The sequence below is a fragment of the Heteronotia binoei genome, chromosome 1 (genome assembly GCF_032191835.1).
Source record: "Heteronotia binoei isolate CCM8104 ecotype False Entrance Well chromosome 1, APGP_CSIRO_Hbin_v1, whole genome shotgun sequence".
NCBI lineage: Eukaryota > Metazoa > Chordata > Lepidosauria > Squamata > Gekkonidae > Heteronotia > Heteronotia binoei.
Window position 1 is genome coordinate 33,256,216 of NC_083223.1, and position 21,435 is coordinate 33,277,650.

Here is a 21,435-nt window from a genome sequence, read left to right on the forward strand (position 1 = left end):
ACCGTTCCCCTTGCCTCAGAAGCTGAACATTTATTTTGTCCATTCTGCAATAGATATTTCTGGACAGCACAGGAGGTGTTGCCTTTGCAGGACAAAACTTGGCTTTTGGAAAACCCCAATATTTTGTGGAAACGACTGCCCCTGCAGCAACCATTTTGTGATGGTGTCCTTTGTTAAAATTGTAAATGTGCCCATAGCTTCAGTAAAATTGAACACTCAGCAGAGGGCATGACTTTGACATTTTATTGGATGCATTTCTATGCCAGGGAACCTACATGGGGCTTCTTACAGAATAAAATATACCATAAACGTAAAAATCTAGCCAAAGTGTGAAAAAGTTTCAGATTTAAGACTGTAAAAATGACATTTAAAATCTCCCCCTTTTAACCCCTGGGTAAAAGAAGAAAAAAAGAAGTGCCCCATGGTGCAGAGTGGTAAAGCTACAATACTGCAGTCAGAGCCCTCTGCTCACGACCTGAGTTCAATCCCAGCAAAAGCTGGTTCAGGTAGCTGGCTTGAGGTTGACTCAGCCTTCCATCCTTCTGAGGTCGGTAAAATGAGTACCCAGCTTGCTGGGGGGAAAGTGTAGATGACTGGGGAAGGCAATGGCAAACCACCCCATAAAAAGTCTGCCGTGAAAACGTGAAAGCAACGTCACCCCAGAGTCAGAAACGACTTGTGCTTGCACAGGGGACTACCTTTACCTTTTTAATAAAAGGAGACAGAAGGCGAAAGAAGAAGGGGACGGCAAAAGTTGAGATGGCTGGACAGCGTTTTGTAACAAAATGTAACAAACACGAATTTGAGCAGACTTCAGAGGATGGTGGAAGACAGGAGGACCTGGCGTGACTTTGTCCATGGGGTCACAAAGAGTCAGACTCGACTGCGACTGAACAACAGCAACAAAAAATGTTTGGGGCTGGAATGTAAAACAGAGTAGCATAACTGCCAGGTGAGCTTCAAGGGGAAGTGTATTCTACAGATGAGGTCCCACCTCTGAAGAAGTCCTGACTCTAGTCACCACACCTGTCCCACTTCTGAAGGCAGGGACACAGAAAGCAAGGCTTTTGAGGAAGATCTTAGCTAGCAGTCCTTTGAGCCACTCCCAGCCTCAAGCTATTTTGGGTTGTGCTTGGAAACAGACGGGCAATCACTCAGTGCAGATCTTTCTGTATCTTGCCCCTGATGGCAGGACTAGCTGAAGTTTCCAGTTTTTAAAGGCAATCTCACATATAGTGTACATTGCAGTAATTAAGCTGAATGTGATCAGAGCATAGATCTCATGGGCATATCACACTTCAAGGAAGGGCCAGGCCTCAGATTCAGTGGGAGCTCACAGGAGTACAGCTCCTGAATTTCTGAGAGTTCCACCTCCTTGTCCATTGAATAGTATTGCAGCTGCATAACAATCCCTGGATGAGCTCCACCACCTATTTTTCTACAAAATGACCGCTGGGAAGGGCCATAGTTGGCATATTGGAGTAGATAAGCGCTATCTGCTACAGAGGAGACCTGAGCCTTCTGCCATTGGCCCAGATCCAGTAACAATGAACCTGCTGCTCTTTCATGGAGAGCACAACCCCTTCTGAGTCTAGATGAGTACTGTAGGACATTAACAATATGTGTGTCTGTGACCTACATAGTATTGTGTGGGATCCAGAGAGCTTTTCACCTGATCTTACCCAATCCCCTCCATATTTCAGCCTGTTTCCTATGGCTTTTTGTCCCCTGAACCCAGCATAGTCATTTTGGTGGTCAAAGGGACTGCCCCTCTCTTCACCAATGGAAAGGCTGGTTGGATGCAGCCCTTTGTCCACTCTTAATGGACATTTTTTTTAAAAAAAAAAAGTCCTGCTGTCCTTTGCTTCTCACTGCCACAGATCATTTGACTCCATCCATTTTCTTCCCACTAATTCTCCAAAAAACTGCCATCAGAATAGTCAGTCCACATAATGGGGTAAGGACACAGGGCACCATTACATTAAGCTTTGTTTCGTCCACATGAGAGCATCTAGTAAACTATTCAGATAGTGGATGACAGCTGTGTGTGTTCATGAGTTCCTCTTAAAATTATTGGTTGCAGTTACACCTGCCAAAAGTCTCATTTATGTTTGATAGGAATGAATCATTCAATAACCACAGTCTCTCAGATAAAATTAATAAACTCTGTGAATTAAGAATTCTTGTGTTTATGACTTTTTAAACCCAAAAGTAAAAGCGACTAAGCAGAAAACCAAAGTATCAAGATTTTTATTTTTCTTGGAATTCTTTCCCCATCTGAGACATTTCATTTAAAACAGCAGCAAGCAGAACATACAAGTTGAGAAAAAGTGGCAGCGCAGGTAACTTGGTTTGGCTAATGCCCATTCATGTACAACCTGTACACTTGATTTCTGAGCACCCCTGTGTGTGTGTGTTCTTTTATTTTTTAACGTGTATAGTAAGGCAGTGGTTTTTCAGTAAGTAATTTCTCTACATATTTATAGTTTTGTGTGTGTTATATATATAATTCTAATCACAATTTTGAAGTTTCACATGCAAATTAAAATAAAATTTACAACTCAAAAATGTTACAGCCATTTTTTTCTGTCTTCACAGCAAAAAGAAGCATCTAAACAAGGACAAATACATACACCAACAATATATTTTTTAAAAAATTAGGAAAGTGAGAGAACAACCTCCAGTAGAGGCATTGTTGGCATGACAGCAGGAGTGACAGAAATTTCAGTGGAGATGCTTCTCGTTAAAGGAAAAGGGGGAAGAGAATGGGAGGTGCCTTCAGTCAGTTCTGTTACTCTATTTTAAGCAGCTCCACATCAAAAATGAGAGTAGCATTGGGGGGGATGACTCCAGGATGGCCAGTGGCTCCATACGCCATGTCAGGTGTGCAAGTCAGCTTTGCTCGTTGTCCCAGGCTCATCTAACAGTAAGACGTTAGCAGTGCAGAGGAAGAAAATGGAAGACAAGAGAACCACATGAGAAAACTGGTTTATCAGCAACCCAAACATTTTAATCATTATATCTAACTAGGAATAAGGTCTGTTGAAAGAGCCTCTAGAAAGTTTTCTCTAGAAAGAGGCTCTGGGTGAGTGCCCCCCTACCCTTCCTGTCTACCCACACACCCAAGTGAAAGCATTCCCCCCCCCTTGGTCTCTTCCCACTCCAACCTTCCCACCCACTCCCAACCATCTCCTCCTCTCAACTACCCCCACACCCTTGAAACTTCACTACTCCCCCCACCCATGATATTAACTCACCCTCACCCTTGCTGCCTTCCCACCCAACCCACAGCTGAAACAGATGCTGGCTTCCCCTCCCCTGCATGTATGTGTGTGTGTGCCCCCATGTCTATGATGGCCCAAAGCCCTGAAGCAAGCCCAAAACGGAGATGAAGAATAATAGGGGGGGGGGGGGCATGACGATGGTCACACAGAGGTTGAAGCTCAGCATTCCTTTTGTGTGCAGTGCACTGTTGCCGCCTTTTCCTGTCACATTCAGCCTTGTGGCATTTAGCATCAAAGAATCATAGTTAGAAGGGACCCCCAGGGTCATCTAGTCCAACCCCCTGCACAAAGCAAGAAATTCACAAATACTTTCTCCTAAGTTCACAGGATCAGCATTGTTGTCAGATGGCCATCTAGCCTCTGTTCAAGGAAGGAAAGCCCACCACCTCCCAAGGTAGCCTGTTCCACTGAGGAACTGCCCTGTCAGGAAGTTCTTCCTAATGTTGAGCCAGAAACTCTTCTGATTTAATTTCAACCTGATCGTTCTGGTCCTACCTTCTGGGGCAACAGAAAACAATTCTGCACCATCCCTTCAAGTACTTGAAGATGGTGATCATATCACCTCTCAGCCACCTCCTCTCCAGGCTAAATATATCCAACTCCTTCAACCTTTCTTCATAGGACTTGGTCTCCAGACCCCTCACCATCTTCGTCACCCTCCTCTGGATCCAATCCAGCTTGTCTATATCCTTCTTAAAATGTGGTGCCCAAAACTGAACACAGTACTCCAGGTGAGATCTTACTAGAGCTGAGTAAAGCGATACCATCACTTCATGTAATCTGGACACTATACTTCTGTTGATACAGCCCAAAATTGTATTTGCCTTTTTAGCCACCACATCACACTGTTGACTCATGTTCAGTGTATGGCCCACTAAGACCCCTAGATCCTTTTCGCACATACTACTGCCAAGACAAGTCTCCCCTATCCTATAACAATGCATTGGATTTTTCCTACTTAAATGCAGAACTTTACATTTATCCCTGCTAAAATTCAGTTTATTGGTTTTAGCCCAGTTTTTCAGCCTGTTAAGATCATCCTGTGTCCTGACTCTGTCTTCTACTGTATTTGCAACCCCTCCCAATGTAGTATCATCTGCAAATTTAATAAGCATTCCCTCTAGTCCTTCATCCAAATCATTAATAAAGGTGTTGAACAAAAGAGGCCCTAGGATAGATTCTTGAGGCACTCCACTTGTCACTTCTCTCTAAGAGGATGAGGAACCATTCACAAGCACTCTTTGGGTGTGATTTGTCAGCCAGTTACACATCCACCTGATGGTAACAGGATCCAAACCACATTTTACCAACTTGTCAACAAGGATAGTATGCAGAACCTTATCAAAAGCCTTACTGAAATCAAGATAAACTATATCTACAGCATTCCCCTGACCCAGTAATGTAGTAACCTCAAAAAAAAAAAAAGGTCTGACATGACTTGTTCTTGAGAAACCCATGCTGGCTCTTACTAATCACAGCCACCTTTTCTAAATGCTCAAGGACTGACTGTTGATGATTTGTTCTAAAACTTTTCCAGGTATAGATGTCACGCTCACAGACCAGTAGTTATCTGGATTCTCCTTTTTCCCTTTCTTGAAGATGGGGACATTTGCCTTCCTCCAATCTTCCCGCACCTCGCCTGTTTCTCCAAGAGTTCTCAAAAATAATGACCAGAGGCTCAGAAATTACATCCGCAGATTCTTTTCGAATCCTTGGATGCAGCTCACCTGGCCCTGAGGACTTCAGTTCATTTAAAGAAACTAGGTGTTTATGTACTACCCCTATGCAGATCCTAAGCTAAAATCTCCTTCCCTCATTATATGTTCTGTTTTTGCCACCTCGAGCACCTTTTCCCGGAGGAGGAGGAGGAGGAGGAGGAGAAGGAAGATATTAGATTTATACCCCACCCTTTCCTCTGAATCTCAGAGTGGGTTACAATCTCCTTTACCTTTGTCCCCCACAACAGATACACTGTGAGGCAGGTGGGGCTGAGACAGCTGTCACAGAAGCTGCCTTTTCAAGGACAACTCTGTGAAAGCTATGGCTCACCCAAGGCCATTCCAACTCCTGCAAGTGGAGGAGTGGGGAATCAAACCCAGTTCTCCCAGATAAGAGTCCTCTATACTGGCTCAAAGTAAAAATAGGAACTGAGCAGTTCTGCCCTCTCTTTATAATCTGTTACAATTTCACTTTCCTGTTCTTGCATGAGCTTGTGTTATGATGTTTTTTTGAGGCCTGGCATGGTTGTGTTATAGTATACCACAGAGTATGCACCTCAAGGCAGCTGTTTTCTGTGGGGGAACTGATCTGACTTCAGTTTTCCATCTCCTCCCCCTCCCTGCAGCCTCTATCTAGAAAAAGTAGTCTTTCTCCACAGTGGGGACCAAGGCAGGTGGGAGGTGACCTCAGCAGGGTATAATGACACAGAGTCCACCCTACAAAGCAGCCATTTTCTCCAGGGGTAGTAAATACAACTGGAACCAGTGTCTATAGTGAGCTATATGTAACAACCACTGGAAGCAATGAAACTCTCACATAAAACATGTATAAATGCATTCTTTTAGTGCAAACTAAAATAAAACAGAACTTAGGAAAACTTAAATACTTAATACTTGAAATTTCCCCACACAGAGTCTCACATAGTCTCTTAGAAACAAGCTTCTTCAAAACAGAAGTAGTAAAGATGTGAGTGGAGTCTTTGAGTTTGTTAGTGTTCCACTTGTGAAGGTACAGAGAGAATAAGATTATCAATACTTCTTCAGCCTCTTTCTCCCGACGTTACACAGAGCCACAACTCAGTTCTTTACAACATGGATCAACGCATGCTCTCATCTGCTGCTACCAGCTGCCGGTAGGGGAAATTTCAAGTATTAAATATTTAAGTGTTCCTAAGTTCTGTTTTATTTTAGTTTGCACTAAAAGAACACATTTATACACATTTTATGTGAGAGTTTTATTGCTTCCGGTGGTTGTTACATATAGCTCATTTTCTCCAGGGCAGCTGATCTCTGCCATCTTGAGAACAGCTGCAATTCTGGGTGATCTCTAGCCCTCACCTGGAGATTGGCAACAATGGTTCCCCAGGAGGCAATGGTTGGTTTGGAGGGTGGAGTTTAAGACCAAATAAATAGAAATACTGATTTTAGGATCCAAAAGCCTGGACCAGATGTATATCTGAAGTTATCCAATGTAAAACAGTAGTCTGGTACTAACTTTAGCAGAGTGGCAATAATTTTTAGTAAATGTATGCTCTGTCACAATCATGCAGTTGATGTTATTGGACTGATGCATGTTTATGAATTTTTATTTTTCAATGCAATATGCCACTAGGTGGAGCCTGTGGATACTTATTTAACAAACTGAAATTTGGAATCTGCAAAATACTGTGTGTTCTGGGGGGAAAATGTATGTGATTAATAGTAGTAGAAAGATGGTGGATGGAAGGGTATTGAAGTCTATAGGTATATTTAGGTCTTTTCTAGTTAGTTATTTAATAGGGGTGTGCACAAAAAAAATTGATGTTTTTCAGGTTCGGGTATACCAGATCCAAAAAATATCGGTATATACTGATATTCCTGAATCCCAATATTGACATTGTATTGGGGTTCCAGAAAAAATTGGTATTGCCTAAATTATTTGGCTCCATTTGGTGTAGTGGTTAAGTGACATGCCTCACTGAGAGCCAGTTTGGTGTAGTGGTTAAGTGCACAGACTCTTATCTGGGAGAACTGGGTTTGATTCCCCACTCCTCCACTTGCACCTGCTGGAATGGCCTTGGGTCAGCCATAGCTATTGCAGGAATTGTCCTTGAAAGGGCAGCTGCTGTGAGAGCTCTCTCAGTCCCACCCACATCACAGGGTGTCTGTTGTGGTGGTGGGGGAAGGTAAAGGAGATTGTGACTGCTTTGTGACTCTGAGATTCAGAGTATAGGGTGGGATAAAAATCCAATATCTTCTTTCATGAATGAAAGGAAGGCAAATTGCTTTTCTTTTTCTTTGTGAAGGCATGCTGCAACTGTTGAACATTTAAAGAAGCCCCCAACTTCTCTGGAGTTGTACTGCCTCGGTGGCATGCCTCCTTAACTGTGCCTCCTTAACCCCCTCACTTGTGGAGGCGTGCCCTGACCACGAAGTAACTAAGGAAGGGGGGGGGTATTTTAAAAGGTTTTCCCCACTCTCTGGAGTCATGTGGTGGAGGCTGTGTGACTCCAAGTGGCTTGGCTTTGCAAAGGGAACTTCAAAAGCCTTTACATGGCTTCAAGCACTGTATGAGGAACCCAGAAGCGGAGAGAGTTCACCCGAAAGGTGGGTTAACTTGCTCCACTTTGGCAAGGGAAGCTGAGCATGAATAGAAGCCAGATAATATCAGCTTTTTTATTTGGGCTCAGCTAGACTGGTAGCCGAATCAGATTAGAAAATATGATTTGGCTGAATAAATACCCGAAAAATATTGATAAGGCATTTTTCAGGTATTTATTTGGCTTGGTATATACTAAGCACACACCCCTACTATTTAATTGTTAATTCTTGAGTTGAGGGTTGGATTATAATATATGGGTAAGGGGATGGATGGGAATATGGAGATGAGATATAACAACATGTGGACTGCCAGCACTGGGTCAGGGACCCTGGCGATCAGGGGGAGGGGGAAGTATGGCGGTGGGGCAAGGTATTGGAAGGGAAGGGAGACATGGATATGCTCGGTTTCATTGACGTTTGCTTTCTCTGATTTAGCATCTTATACTAATTCTAAACATATTTTAAATTAGTGCACTTTATTTGGTGGAATTTAATTTCAATTTAGAGTGCACAGCCCTTTTCTGGGTTTTCTTCCTCACTGAATACATTTGTAATTTCTTCCTGTTTGCCAAATCGCATGACAATTATTCTATCTGAGGTTCAGAAACCAGAGAATGTACTGAGAGACCTGTTGATTCTTGGGCCTTATTTGTATTTTTAACCAGCAATTCAGTTTCAGTCATTATATTAACCCCTAGGTTTGTGAAAGTAAGCATCACTGTTTGTCAAAATGAATTTGATTGTGTGTGAACATACATACGGCGTCCTAGCAACAGTGATCTATGCGACGGTCACCTCGAGGTCGGACTACTGTAATGCCCTCTACATGGGGCTGCCCCTGTGCCAAACCCACTGCAGCTAGTGCAGAATGCAGCGGCCAGGCTGTTATTGGGGCTCCCTAGATGGAAGCACATACAGCCAGGGCTGCGGGAGCTGCACTGGTTGCCAATAGTGTACCGGATTTGGTACAAGGTGCTGGTTATTACCTTTAAAGCCCTATATGGCCAAGGACCTGCCTACCTTAGGGACCGTTTCTTCCCATATATTCCCCAAAGGGTACTGCGATCTGGTTCTCAAAATCTATTGACAATCCCCGGGCCAAAGGAGGCCAACTGAAAGTTACTAGAGAAAGGGCCTTCTTGATCTCAGCCTCCCACTGGTGGAACCAATTGCCAGAAGAGGTGCAGGCCTTGCGGAGCCTTGCTCAGTTCCGCAGGGCCTGCAAGACTGCTCTTTTTCAGCTGGCCTTTACTTAATGATCTTACAGAATACTGTTGAATGAATACCGTCGCCATGGAAAAACTATACGATGTATAACATCAAGATTTTAATAATAATCTAATCTTAGAATGCTTTTTAATTACAATGATGATTAATTTTATAAATGTTTGGTTTTAATATGTATATACGTATAATATGTATTGTTTTAATTGTTGAAGTACCTGTGTTGTGAGCCGCCCTGTGCCTGCTTCGGCGGGGAGGGCAGGATATAATAATAATAATATTTAATTTGTAACAGTCATTGTTTAGAAACAACCCTTGTAATCTTTCTTCATAAAAATAATCTTTTGCATTTCATAAACAATTATCTTGCAGTTGTGTCAGTCAAACTGAGGGGAGGGGGATACAACCATTCTTCAAGGAACCGTCCCCCAACCCATGTTCCCTCTAAGCTGCAGAGTCTTGTGAGCAAAAATTCTACTTTGTGAGCTAGTAGTATTAAAGTTATGAGCTATGGGGATTAAAGTTGTGAGCTACTGTATATATTACTGTGCTCTGGGGCCATTTTTCCAGAGCTAAGACAAAAATGTGTGAGCTGGAGGCTAAAAATCTGTGAGCTAGCTCACACTAGCTCATCTTAGAGGGAACACTGCCCCCAACCTGAGGATCATTCCTCCAAAGGAAGAGCCACTTATGCTGTCTTAAGCTAGGTCTCCCTATGCTAGAGGTAGTCCTCTGTGTAAGCACCAGTCCTTTCCGACTCTGGGGTGATGTCGCATTACGTTTTCACGGCAGACTTTTTTACAGGGTGGTTTGCCATTGCCTTCCCCAGTCATCTACACTTTACCCCCAGCAAACCAACCTCGGAAGGATGGAAGGCTGAGCCAGCTAACTGAACCCAGCTTCTGTTAGGATCGAACTCAGGTCATGAGGAGAGTTGCAGTAAGTACTGCAGCTTACCACTCTGCGCCACAGGGCTCCTTTCCCTACTCTAGAGGAAGTCTTCAAACTTCGCTTGTAGAGTGGTAGAGTGGGGGTGGGTTATTATTTTGATAAGGAAGCAGACTGTTTTCAGGCAGCAGATTTGACTTTTACTATAGTATACGGTACTTTCAAGGAGCAGATATATCTCTTGTACTTTTGGAGCCACTGTTGATAGGATGTTGAGTTTCAAAATGGAGAGACCTAAGTTCAAATCTTTCTCAGCCTTGAAGCTCAGTGAGGTGGCCCAGTCACTGATTCTCAGCCTAATCTCTTTTGCAGGATCATTGTGAGGATAAAAAGGGGCACTGGAACACCAAGGATGATGCCCTGAGCTTCACCCAAAGGGTGATTAACATGTGGAATTCACTGCCACAGGAGGTGGTGGTGGTTACAAGCATAGACAGCTTCAAGAGGGGATTGGATAAGTATATGGAGCAGAGGTCCATCAGTGGCTATTAGTCACAGCGTATTGTTGGAACTCTCAGTCTGGGGCAATGATGCTCTGTATTCTTGGTGCTTGGGGGGAGGGGCACAGTGGGAGGACTTCTAGCCTCACTGGTGGACCTCCTGATGGCACTTGGGTTTTTTGGCCACTGTGTGATACAGAGTGTTGGACTGGATGGGCCATTGGCCTGATCCAACATGGCTTCTCTTATGTTCTTATGTCAGGAATACTTTTTTAAAAAAAAAACCTGGGACAGCTAGAATGAGAAGACAGAAGTTGGCCCAAAGAAGTACCTGTTGCCTTCAAGGGTTTCTTTCATTTACAAACTATGCAGGGCAACAGCAGAAATTTTTGCATGTGCAGAAACTGAAGAAGCTAAAGCCTGAGGGTCCGCAGGATGAGTAAAAAGGAATTCTCAGTGCCTCCAAAACAATAGGAGCAGTCAGCATGTTATTGAACATTGTATTCCTGAAGAAAATATTTCCTCCAGCGATTTCTCTACACCAAACTGTTATCAGGGTTTATCCTAGAAGATTTAAGGCTTATTCACATAACAGTTTTTGTCCATGCGGGCCCCCTAACTGAGCTGGTAACAAGGCAGCTCTGCATGGGCTGCCACCATGCTGAGCTAATTTTTTTGCATGCTACAGAGAAGGAATTAGCTAATTAGGCTGAAAAGGTACTATTTGATTCACAATTTACATGAACACAATATGTGACTTTGGGGGAGAATTTTTATAAGTGCAGCAAATGCTGAGTTAAATTTTTAGCAACAGCATGTAGTCAATCCCCACCCCCCCTCAGTTAGAGATGCCAGCCTCCAGGTGGGATCTGGGAATCTCCCAGAATTATAGCTCAACTCCAGACTTCAGAGATCAGTCCCCCTGGAGAAAATGGCTGCTTTGGAGGTTGGATTCTCCACTGAGGTCCCTGTTCTCCCCAGGCCTCATCCCCAAATCTCTAGGACTTTTCCAATCTAGATCTGGTATCCCTAATCCCCCATTCCTCTGGTGAGAAAGATGACTGGTGTAACGTACTCGAAGCGGAGACGAGAGTAGGGCAACATTGTTTATTAGGAGCACGTTGCAAGAGTGCTAACACGCGGGCCGGGTCCCACTTATATACAATCCCCGGTACAGCCTACAGGGTTGGTCAGGCCAATCCTGACCCGTTGAACTTCCCGCCACAGCTGTTGATAGGCGGGGAGATTCGCGCCCTGCGCTGGGGCTTCTGGGACGGCCCAGTTGCCCCTGCGCCCGGTCGCATATTATTTACTGATACACTACAACTGGAAAAGCCAGAATTATACTGAGGGGCAGCTTGCTGAAGAAAATGACAATAAACATTACTGGTGGTCACCTACAGCTCACAACTCAAGCCAGTTCAACACATTATTCATGACCTACACCCATGCTGGATAGTAGCACTTCAGGGCTGACCTTTTCTTTCTTATAGACAGCCTGCTAACCTAAAACAGCTTCTCACCCTCAATGATACAATAACATGGACCCTAGTACCAAGGCCTCCAACAAACCAAGATGCCAACTTTGCTCTCATCCTAGCATCCTAACACCATCACTGGACTCAGCAACATCAGCTTTGCATTTCAGGTTCCTACTCCTGCTCATCCTTTGATGTGATCTGGCATTGGAAATCACTCCACTTTCCAATATATAGGACAGATGGACTCACATTCTAAGGGTGCGGTCACACGTCACATTAAAAGTGGGTGTGTAGCACTCAAATTTGAACTGCTGAATATTGATTCAATGCAGGGTCGATCAGACGAGCATCCAAGAATGCGACTCATTCTGTTGTTGAGCGATCAGACATCCAATACTATCACGCTCTTTTCTTGGAGCATGCGTGATCAGATGGTGATTCCTAGGAGGGGGGGGTCCACTGAACATGCGCCCAACTATTTGGAGGTGGGAAATCAAACGTTACTTTAGAGGGAGGGGGGAGGGGGGGAAGTTTCCAGAATTAACTTTGCTGATTCAAACCAGGGGACTGCCAGGAACTGCTTTCCTGGAAATTGGTAGTGACGATATCTGGAAATCCTCCACATTGAAAAAAAGATTTTTTTTCCTGTTCTGAATAGTGGGATAACATTCCCCCCGCCCCCCAGATCCTGTGTTGATTGGAGAAGCAGAAGCGTCACCTCAGATTCCCGGATGATCTGGCAATGCGCATGTCTACTGGGGCTTTAAAAAAAAAAAGGTGGGAGGGGCGGTAAACATTCCAAGGGGCAGTATCGCGCGTGAGCTGTCCAAACAAGAAAAAACCAATTGTGTGCCGCTTCTGTGAAAAAGGGCCGGACTTTCTGCGCTATCAAATTAACGCGGCATTGATCCACAGCAAGCCGGGATGACCCCAGATGACACTCAATTGCCAGATGTGGATGTCTGGATGAACATATTTAATCTGTCAGTGAGACAGAGCTGTGTCACCACTAATGGTATGTCTGAACGCACCATAACTGAATCTGAAGTGAACAGTGACTCATGAAAGCTCATACTCTACCACAAATTTTGTTGGGTTTTATGGTGCTGCTGGACTCCTACTATTTTCTACAATAGTAATTGATGAAGGAGAATGGCTAGACTCAAATATGTATCTTATTGAACTTTACTTATATTCAAACCAACAAATGTACATATATACAATTAACTCCCCCCCAAAGTACCTATACGGTAATTTTAATTTTTCACTCCCAGTTTTTCACTCACAATGATAACCTCTTGCCTGAGAAAAGGCAACCATGATCTCTCCTACCTGCGCAGCTCCTTCTTCAAAGCCTTTAATGACTTCTTGTTTGCCGATCTTGAACTTGAAAGGCTTGTTTCGGTCTCGGGAGGAATCAAACTTCTTTCCATTCTGTAACATCCCTGCCAAGGCAACACAAATAGTTCTCATTACAGCTAAATGCGGAATGGCAATGCAACAAAAAGGACTGCCTGAGTAGAGTTACCTGTTTGGGGGATTAGGGCTTACAGCTAGCCCAATCCTTGATGGCTTTTGTTAAGACTTCTGTACATGTCTACTGGTGGGGCTTTTTTTTTGTAGAAAAAGTCCCACAGAAACTCATTTGCGTATTAGGTCATGCCCCCTAATGTCACCATTGTTTCACACAGGGCTTTTTTGTAGAAAAAGCCCAGCAGGAACTCATTGAATATTAGGCCACACCCCTGACACCAAGCCAGCTGAAACTGCATTCTTGTGCGTTCCTGCTCAAAAAAAACCCCTGCCTACTGGTAGTAACTACTGTACAGGCAGATGGGAGATAGGAATAGGGTTCCCAACCTTGCAACAAGGGTGAGTTCCCCTCCACTTTCAGAGCCTCCAATCCACCACCATGGAGAGCATCGCTCCTGAAGAGCTATGATGCTCCTGATGTGCCCAGTGTGGTGACATCCCCCAGAGGTTATGTCATTGTGCCAGGCACATCACGTGGGGGACACTATCATTTTTGGGGAAACTCTATGGTCCTCCAAATGATAGAGTGCAACATGCCTGGTGTGATTATGTCATTTCCAGGTGATGTTACTACGGCGTGTGTGAGGAACACTCCAGGAAAGAGGACTGCAGTCCCCCTCCACTGTCTAGATATGACCTAGCAACTCTAGATGGGAAGCATCTCTGTTATATTTTGTATCAAGTGCATAGTCAATTTCCATATTTTTAAAAAATTGTTTTTGAGGTGATTAGTTCATCTCAAAATCACATGACTAAGACAGCACACATTCATAGATATATGGAAAGTGTAATACTATCATTTGTACTTCTATTCAATAGGGTTGCCTTGTCCAACTCAGGAAATACCTGGGAACTTTGAGCCTGGGGAGTTTCCTATTCCCTAAAATAAAAAATAAAAATATAGTAGTGCAGTTCCCTTTAATATAATCTTAATTTCCTCCTCTTTTCTGCCTTCAAAGGGTTCCCCAAGCAGCTGCACTTCCACTAAATGAACACACACTCACAAAGCAGTCAAAATGAACAGTCTGCAAGTCCACACTCTTGTGATCTCACTGGAATAATTTTCTCACGAGAGTTGCTGGATGCAGCAATCTACTGTATTTCAATCAGCTTCTTCAGACTAACAGGAAAACTAAAGTATTGAACAAAGCAGTCTAGGTTCTAGTTAACGCTTTACTATCCATACAAACAACTTCTGAAACGAATGCCAAATAGAGGGATTGTGCTGGCTTCATCTCTCACACACTCACAGGAAAGAACCATGTGGACTCTGCCTTCTCACCCCATCCCCCTGCAGCTTTGCCTTGCTGAGGCACACAGACCTTCCAAAACACAAGCAGTTCTTTGCAAACTTTTTCTAAGCCAACTGGCTGGTGGTGGGAAGGAGCCTGAAAAACTGGGGGATCCCCCACTGGGACCTGGGGACTGGCAAGTCTACAATATCGCCAGGCCCATGAGTCTTTAAGGGGTTGTGGGGGAGGGGAACCAGATAATGTTGCCAGCTCTGGCTTGGAAAATACCTGGAGATTTTGGGAGTGGAGCCTGAGGAGGCTGAGGTTTGGGAAGGGGAGGAGTTTTAACGGGGTATAATGTCATAGAGTTCAAAGCAGCCATTTTCTCCAGGGGGATTGACCTCTGTTGCCTGGAGATTAGTCATGATATCAGGAGGTCTCCAGCCACCACCTGTATCTGAAGTGAGCAGTGACTCACAAAAGCTCATACCCTACCACAAATTTGTGTAGTTGTGCTAGGACCAGGCAACTATATGTCTAAGTCAAAACAAATGAACAAGCTCTCCTGCTCTCTAAGGTTTAGGCTGGGTACGTTATCTGAGGTAGCCTATTAACAGATATGGTGTGATACTGTAGTTATTTGGGGGGTGGGGGCAGTGGGAAAGAATTCTCCATTAGGCCCATGTCCACCTAATACTAAATCTGCATATCATTAGATATTGTGCACTATAGCATGCATTCACAACTGTGTTGTCATGGCCACACAGAAAAATACAAAATATAACTGCAAATGGTTGCTACACAGTAATGGTAGCAATATCCAGCAATGAATGGATGCAACCTAAGACACCATACACAATAGTTATTGTTTTTCTGATTCATTTTTAGCTCACTTTCCTGCTCCTGCCATGCTATAACAGGAGTGTTCTTACCCTTCAAATTCCAGGTTATGAATGAGTGATACATTTCTTACAATTACATAACTCTCCCAGCTATGCTGTTGCTGGCTCAGAGTCATCCAGACAAACTGGCAACCAGGGAAGGCTGCACAAGGCTATCTAGTTACAGACAAACAAGTTGCTTGTTGTATATTAGAACAAGAAGATAAAGAACTAATAATAACAATACTTTTGCATTTTTAGATTTTAAGAGGTCTCAATATACTACATAAAACATAAAAGGACAGGGAAAAAATCAGAGTTTTCTGCATTATGATGTGGGTTTCTCTTTCCAATGAAAAAAGTGGGAAAATATTAGAATTCTTCAGCTTAAGAAAGAGGCAATGTTATGGTAATTTATAAAAATATACATAATTTTATAAAAGATTCAGATTTATTGGATTTATATCCCACCCTCCCCGCCGGAGCAGGCTCAGGGTGGCTCACATGTAAAACGGAACACCAGAATAGGTGATTACTTAAGGAATAAAATAGTACCTAGAGGATTATGTATAAGGAAAACACCAGGCATGTTTCCACAAAATATGAAATTTAAGGATAAGTGTTATGCCATACTAAACAAATGTTCAATGGATCTCATGGCCCTTTTAACAGAAACAGCCAATAAGGAGATATCTATTATGCAGCAGGAGATTGAATCTCTAAATATGGAAATTAAAAATACAATTGGGGAGAAGTCTATGGCAGATAAGATATCCATATTAGATAGGAATTTGGAAAACAAGTATATGTCCATTAAAGAGGCTAAATTTATTAAATTTCAAAGGGACCTTAAGGATTACCAGGAGAATAGGGTATTTGAATGGTCCAAGGCACTAGAAGAAACTCAAAAAGAAAGTCTGTTTCTTTTAAGACCACTGTTAATACCAGCTCTGAAATGGAAAGGACAGACTCTGAGGTGGAAGCAGCCTCAGCTCAATCAGTGCATAACAGTTTTCATAGTTCCAATTCTCCAGTGCCTCACACTTCCAGCGATACAAGTTTTTTAGACAGGCAACACAGAAAACAAGGCAAAACAGAATCCAGGATATTCCACAGGAAGAAAATGCAAAAAACTCACAGGTAGTAAATTTGTCAAGATTTTTTTTCTCAGTCAGAATTGGCAGTTCTTATGAAAGGTTTCTCCTTTGTTCCCACTCCCAAGCATGATGAATTTAAGCTCATGATTGAAATTCAGCACCTTTTCAGGAAGATAAGACTAGCTGATCACTTTAAGAACAATTTAGAACCCAGAATAGATAGAGGTACAATTTAAGCCAAAATCCACTTTTAATCCTCCCTCACAAAACCCTAGGGTTATGGCATTCCAGGAGATAGTTCTGGAAGATTTTTTTTTTTCAGATTAATAAATGGTTTATTAGAAAAGATTTCTAATAACATAGGGTAATGCAACCATAACATAGGGTAATGCAAAAAATGTACGTAGCTTGATGAATTTGACCAATCAAATACAACAAAAGGGAAAAAAGGGAGCGAGAAAAACATCTGACAATAAACAAAACATCTTAACCAACAGAAACCATATACCTAAAAATAAATAAAAAGAGGGAAGAGAAGGGATAGACCAATATTAGAATTGTGAAATACGGTACTATAAGAAGAGTTATAACCACAGAAAATCTTTATAAAGTTTACTTTTGTTATGAGAGTTGATATAGAATGGGTCTGTATCAATTTTTTCCAGGATAGGAAGCCATATCGCTATATATTTAGAATAGGCTTGATAAGGGTCAGTAGTATCAAGTGATGCCTGGATCTTGTCCATAGCGATGTGATCCCAAACTTTTAGGAGCCAGGTGTCGAGAGATGGGCTGTTGGGGTTTTTCCAGGATTGTGCTACCGTTGCTTTTGCAGCCGTTAGGAGTTTGGCCATTAGGGATCTTTTGGAGGATGACAATTTGGAACCAGGCCAGTGATTGAGAAGTATTATCTTAGGGTCTTCAGGAATTATAATTCCCAGTAGGGTTGAAAGATGAGAACAAATTGAAGACCAAAAGGGTCTTAATTTAGGGCACTCCCACCAACAATGGATATAGGAAGCTTTAAGGCCACAGTCTCTCCAGCAATCAGGGGAGGTCGAAATGATCATGTATGAAAGTTGAATGGGAGTAAGATACCAGCGGGCTATTAGTTTGAAGTTTTGTTGTGATATATTTATAATGTTAGAGTGTAGAATTTCACTTTCCCATATGGCCTCCCATTGGTCTGGAGAAAGCGTGGACCCACAGTCCTTATGCCATGAATTTGTATAGGAGGGAAGTGAGGATTCCAGTTTGGATAGGAGAATACGATATATTTGTGAAATGAGACCCTTTGATCTTTCGGAATCCTGTAGGTGGAGAATCAGGTATTCAAAGTCAGTTGTTGGGCGGGAAAGTGACGGTTTCAATTGGGGGTCTTGAAGTAAATGTCTAATTTGGAAGTATTGGAACCAAGGTGATGGGTTTGATAGTTCTTGGTCAAGCTTGTCTTTAGGTAAAATTTGTTTGGAGGAAGAAAGAAGGTTAAAAAGGAAGACCTTCGAGGAGTCACGCCAAGTTTTAAAGGAAGAAGGGAGTTGGGCCGGGGGAAACCATTTTTGGCCCATAAATGAGGAAATAATGGAAAGGCCTGGAGCAAGAAAAGGGCGTTCTGAGTCCCAAACCGAAAGAAGTGCTCTAATAAATGGGTTCACAAAATGCCATAGAGGACGGTCTGGCTTTTTGAGCCATAAAAGCTCATAGTATTTGAGGGGAGTAAAATGGGCCTCTTCAAGGAGGGACCAAGGTGGGGGGGAAGGATGTTGGTATAAAATCCTGATCATTTGGGAGAGAATGGCGGCTTTATAATAACGAGTAATATCCGGGACCGCCAGGCCGCCTTTAGCTCTAGAGCGGCAAATTGTTGATAGTTTGATTCTGGCTTTTTTGTATTTCCAGATGAAGGCGGACAGAGTTTGAGTTTAGCAGTCCTTGAGGTATCTCAATAGGAAGAGCCCGGAATAAGTATAGTAAACGTGAAAAAATAAAAGATTTGATGGTATGGATTCTTTCCAACCAGGACAGTTGCAATTTGTCCCATTGTTTCAAATTGGTGGAAATATCTGAGAAAGTGGAAGTATAGTTGGTCTTTAATAAATTGGAAAGGTTTAGAGGAATTTTTAACCCTAAATATGACCAGTTATCAGTAACCCAATGGAAGGGGTAATTAGTAGTTATTTCATTCCTTAAATTGGGAGGGACATTGATTGGATAAAGAATAGATTTGGAGTGATTAACCCGGAGTCCAGAAAGCGTCCCAAAACTGTCCAGGATAGTGGAAATAGCATTTAGGGATTGCAATGGATTGGAAATATATAGAACTATATCGTCAGCAAATAAGCTGATTTTAAATGATGAGCCTTGAACTGAAATTCCAGGGATCTCAGGAGAAAGACGGATTAAATTGGCGAGAGGTTCAATGGCCAGTGCAAAAAGAATTGGGGAGAGGGGACAGCCCTGACGTGTCCCTCTTTCGAGTCGAAACACAGGAGATTGTTGGCCATTAATTTGTAGGAAAGCGGATGGATCTAAATAAAGAGAACTAATAACCTTCTTGAATTTCGGACCGAATCTCATATAGTGTAGAACCTTATGGAGAAAAAGCGGTTCCACGCTGTCAAAGGCTTTTTCGATGTCCAAGGCCAAAATGCAGGACTCGAATTTCTGAAAGTTGCAGTATTGAATCAGGTTAATAGTTTGTCTCGTGTTATCAGTAATATCTCGGTTGGGGATGAATCCCGATTGGTTTATGTGAATATAAGAGCCAATAATTTTATTCAGTCTAGCTGTTAAAATGGACGTAAATAATTTATAATCATTATTAAGTAAAGAGATGGGGCGATAAGACTTGGTGGTTAGGGGGTCTTTCTCTTTTTTGAGTATAAGAATTATTTTCGCTTGAGACCAAGAAGGGGGCATAAGGCCAGTGTCTAGCACTAGATTACAAATCGAAGTAATATGAGGGGTTAAGGAAGAACCAAATTTCTTATAAAATTCTGAAGGCAGACCGTCTCTACCAGGTGTTTTGTTGGGTTTAGAGAATTTGATGGCATCTAGCACCTCCGTCGGAGAGATAGGTGACTCTAAAAAGTGTTGGTGGTCTTGTGATAAGCGATTAAGAATGGGATGATCTTGTAAAAGGCGATCTATTGAGAGAGAAGAAGGATTGGTTGAGGTATATAGTTTTTGAAAATAATTGTGAAAAACTTCTATGATTTTCTTATTAGAGGAGTGTCTTTTGCCCATGGAGTCTGAAATGAGATTTATTTGTCGCTCCCCTAGTTCCTTTCTAAGTTTCCAGGATAGAAGTTTCAATGAACGGGGGTGGTTGTGCCAGTATCTCTGCTTTAAAAAAAGAAGATTTTTCCTGATGGTAGTGGTATCTAGTAACTCGAGTTTTTTCCATTCGAGTAAGAGTTTATGATAAATCTTTTTTGAGCAAGTCTGTTTGTGTTTCTGTTCTAACAGTTTAATGTTGTCTAGTATATGTTGACTGAGTTCTAATTTCCTTTTTTTGTAGGCCAAATTCAAGGAGATGCATTTGCCCCGTAGGACTGCTTTCATTGCATCCCAGACAATATTGGGGGAGACCCCACAATCGGAGTTTTTATCAAAATAAAAATTGATCTCTTTTTCAATCTGCGTACAGAATTCTTTATTTAAAAGAAGTGATCTATTCAGCGACCAATTGTAACAAGGTTTATCTTGGGGAGCAACACTTAGAGTACATTCCAACCAGGCGTGGTCAGAGAGAGTTCTAAGACCTATATTGGCGTAGGAGATTTGGTTCAGTAGGGAAGGGGATATAAGGAAATAATCTATTCTTGTAAAAACATTATGGACTGCAGAAAAGTATGTATAGTCTTTAACACCTGGGTTGCGGATCCTCCAAATGTCATATAAATTATGATTTTGGAAAATAGTTTGGAGAGGTGCGGAGGGGGCAACTGTGGGGGTGCGTGTTTTAAAGGATCTGTCCCAAATAGGGTCAATTATCTGGTTGAAATCACCGCCTATAACCACTTCCCCCTCCTGGAAGAGGGCAAGCTTCTGCAGGGTAGATTTTATAAAAGTAATTTGTGCAGCATTGGGAGCGTATAGGGAGACCAAAGTAAATAGAGAGCTGTTGAGCATACCTTTAACGAAAATATATCTTCCCTGAGGGTCTATTTCCTGGGCCATAGGGGCAAATCTTGTTCTCTTAGATAGCACGATAGTGACTCCACGTGACTTTGAAGAACCGGGAGCTAGAAATTGTGTTTGGAACCATTTTGAATGGAGAATATTAAAATTTGACTTTTTAATGTGGGTTTCCTGTAAAAAAAGAAGGTCGGGTTGTAGTTTTGTTAATGCGGAGGAGAGTCTTTTGGCCTTAATAACATTATTAAGGCCTCTACAGTTAAGAGAGATTAATTTTAGATCTGACATGACAAAAACCGATCAAGAAGTGTGAAGTTTTCAGACTTAACCAACATTAGAAGGCCTAGCGGCCAAAGAGCAAATTCCTCCCAAAACAAGCATAAGAAATTTAAACCAGTAACAAACAACCAACATTGCATTACAATAACATATATCTTCAATAGAGTGAAAATAGTATCCATAGAAGTGGGACTGGTTAAGTTCAGGATAAAAATAGGTGAAAACAAACGAAAGCTTGAGCCAGCTGCTATTAGAAATAGAAGCATGGAGAAGGAGGCTAGGTCGTAAAAATGGACAACGTATAACGAACCAAGCTTCATATTACTTTCCTGAAATGGAAGCAGAAGATTCAAATACCATTGCATAATAGGAGAGGACCATTTAGCATATAGGTCACCGTTACGAACAAACAAGGTTGACCAAAAGTGGTTAAAATTAACAAAGTAAACAGTCAGTTTCGTGGACAATGCCACCAAAAGGCTTTCCCTTCTAAACAAATAAACAATAAACAATACATAAAACACAAATCTATCTAGACTATTCATTGGCTCTAAAAGAGAACAATGAAAACTTTAGCCTATATTAATAGAACACTAAC

The 21,435-nt window shown here is 42.3% G+C and overlaps 1 protein-coding gene across 1 annotated transcript in view; it reads right to left on the minus strand.

Annotated features, from left to right (window-relative positions):
• Window positions 1–2,234: 2,234 nt before the first annotated feature.
• Window positions 2,235–21,435, minus strand: part of FKBP1B (FKBP prolyl isomerase 1B) — a 67,349-nt gene continuing 48,148 nt past the window's right edge. The window contains exons 3-4 of the mRNA XM_060233378.1: window positions 13,008–13,120; window positions 2,235–2,920 (exon numbers count right to left, since the gene is read on the minus strand). Coding sequence (XP_060089361.1) covers window positions 2,792–2,920; window positions 13,008–13,120 — 242 coding nt within the window. The 3' untranslated portion in view covers window positions 2,235–2,791. The remainder of the gene's footprint in view (window positions 2,921–13,007; window positions 13,121–21,435) is intronic.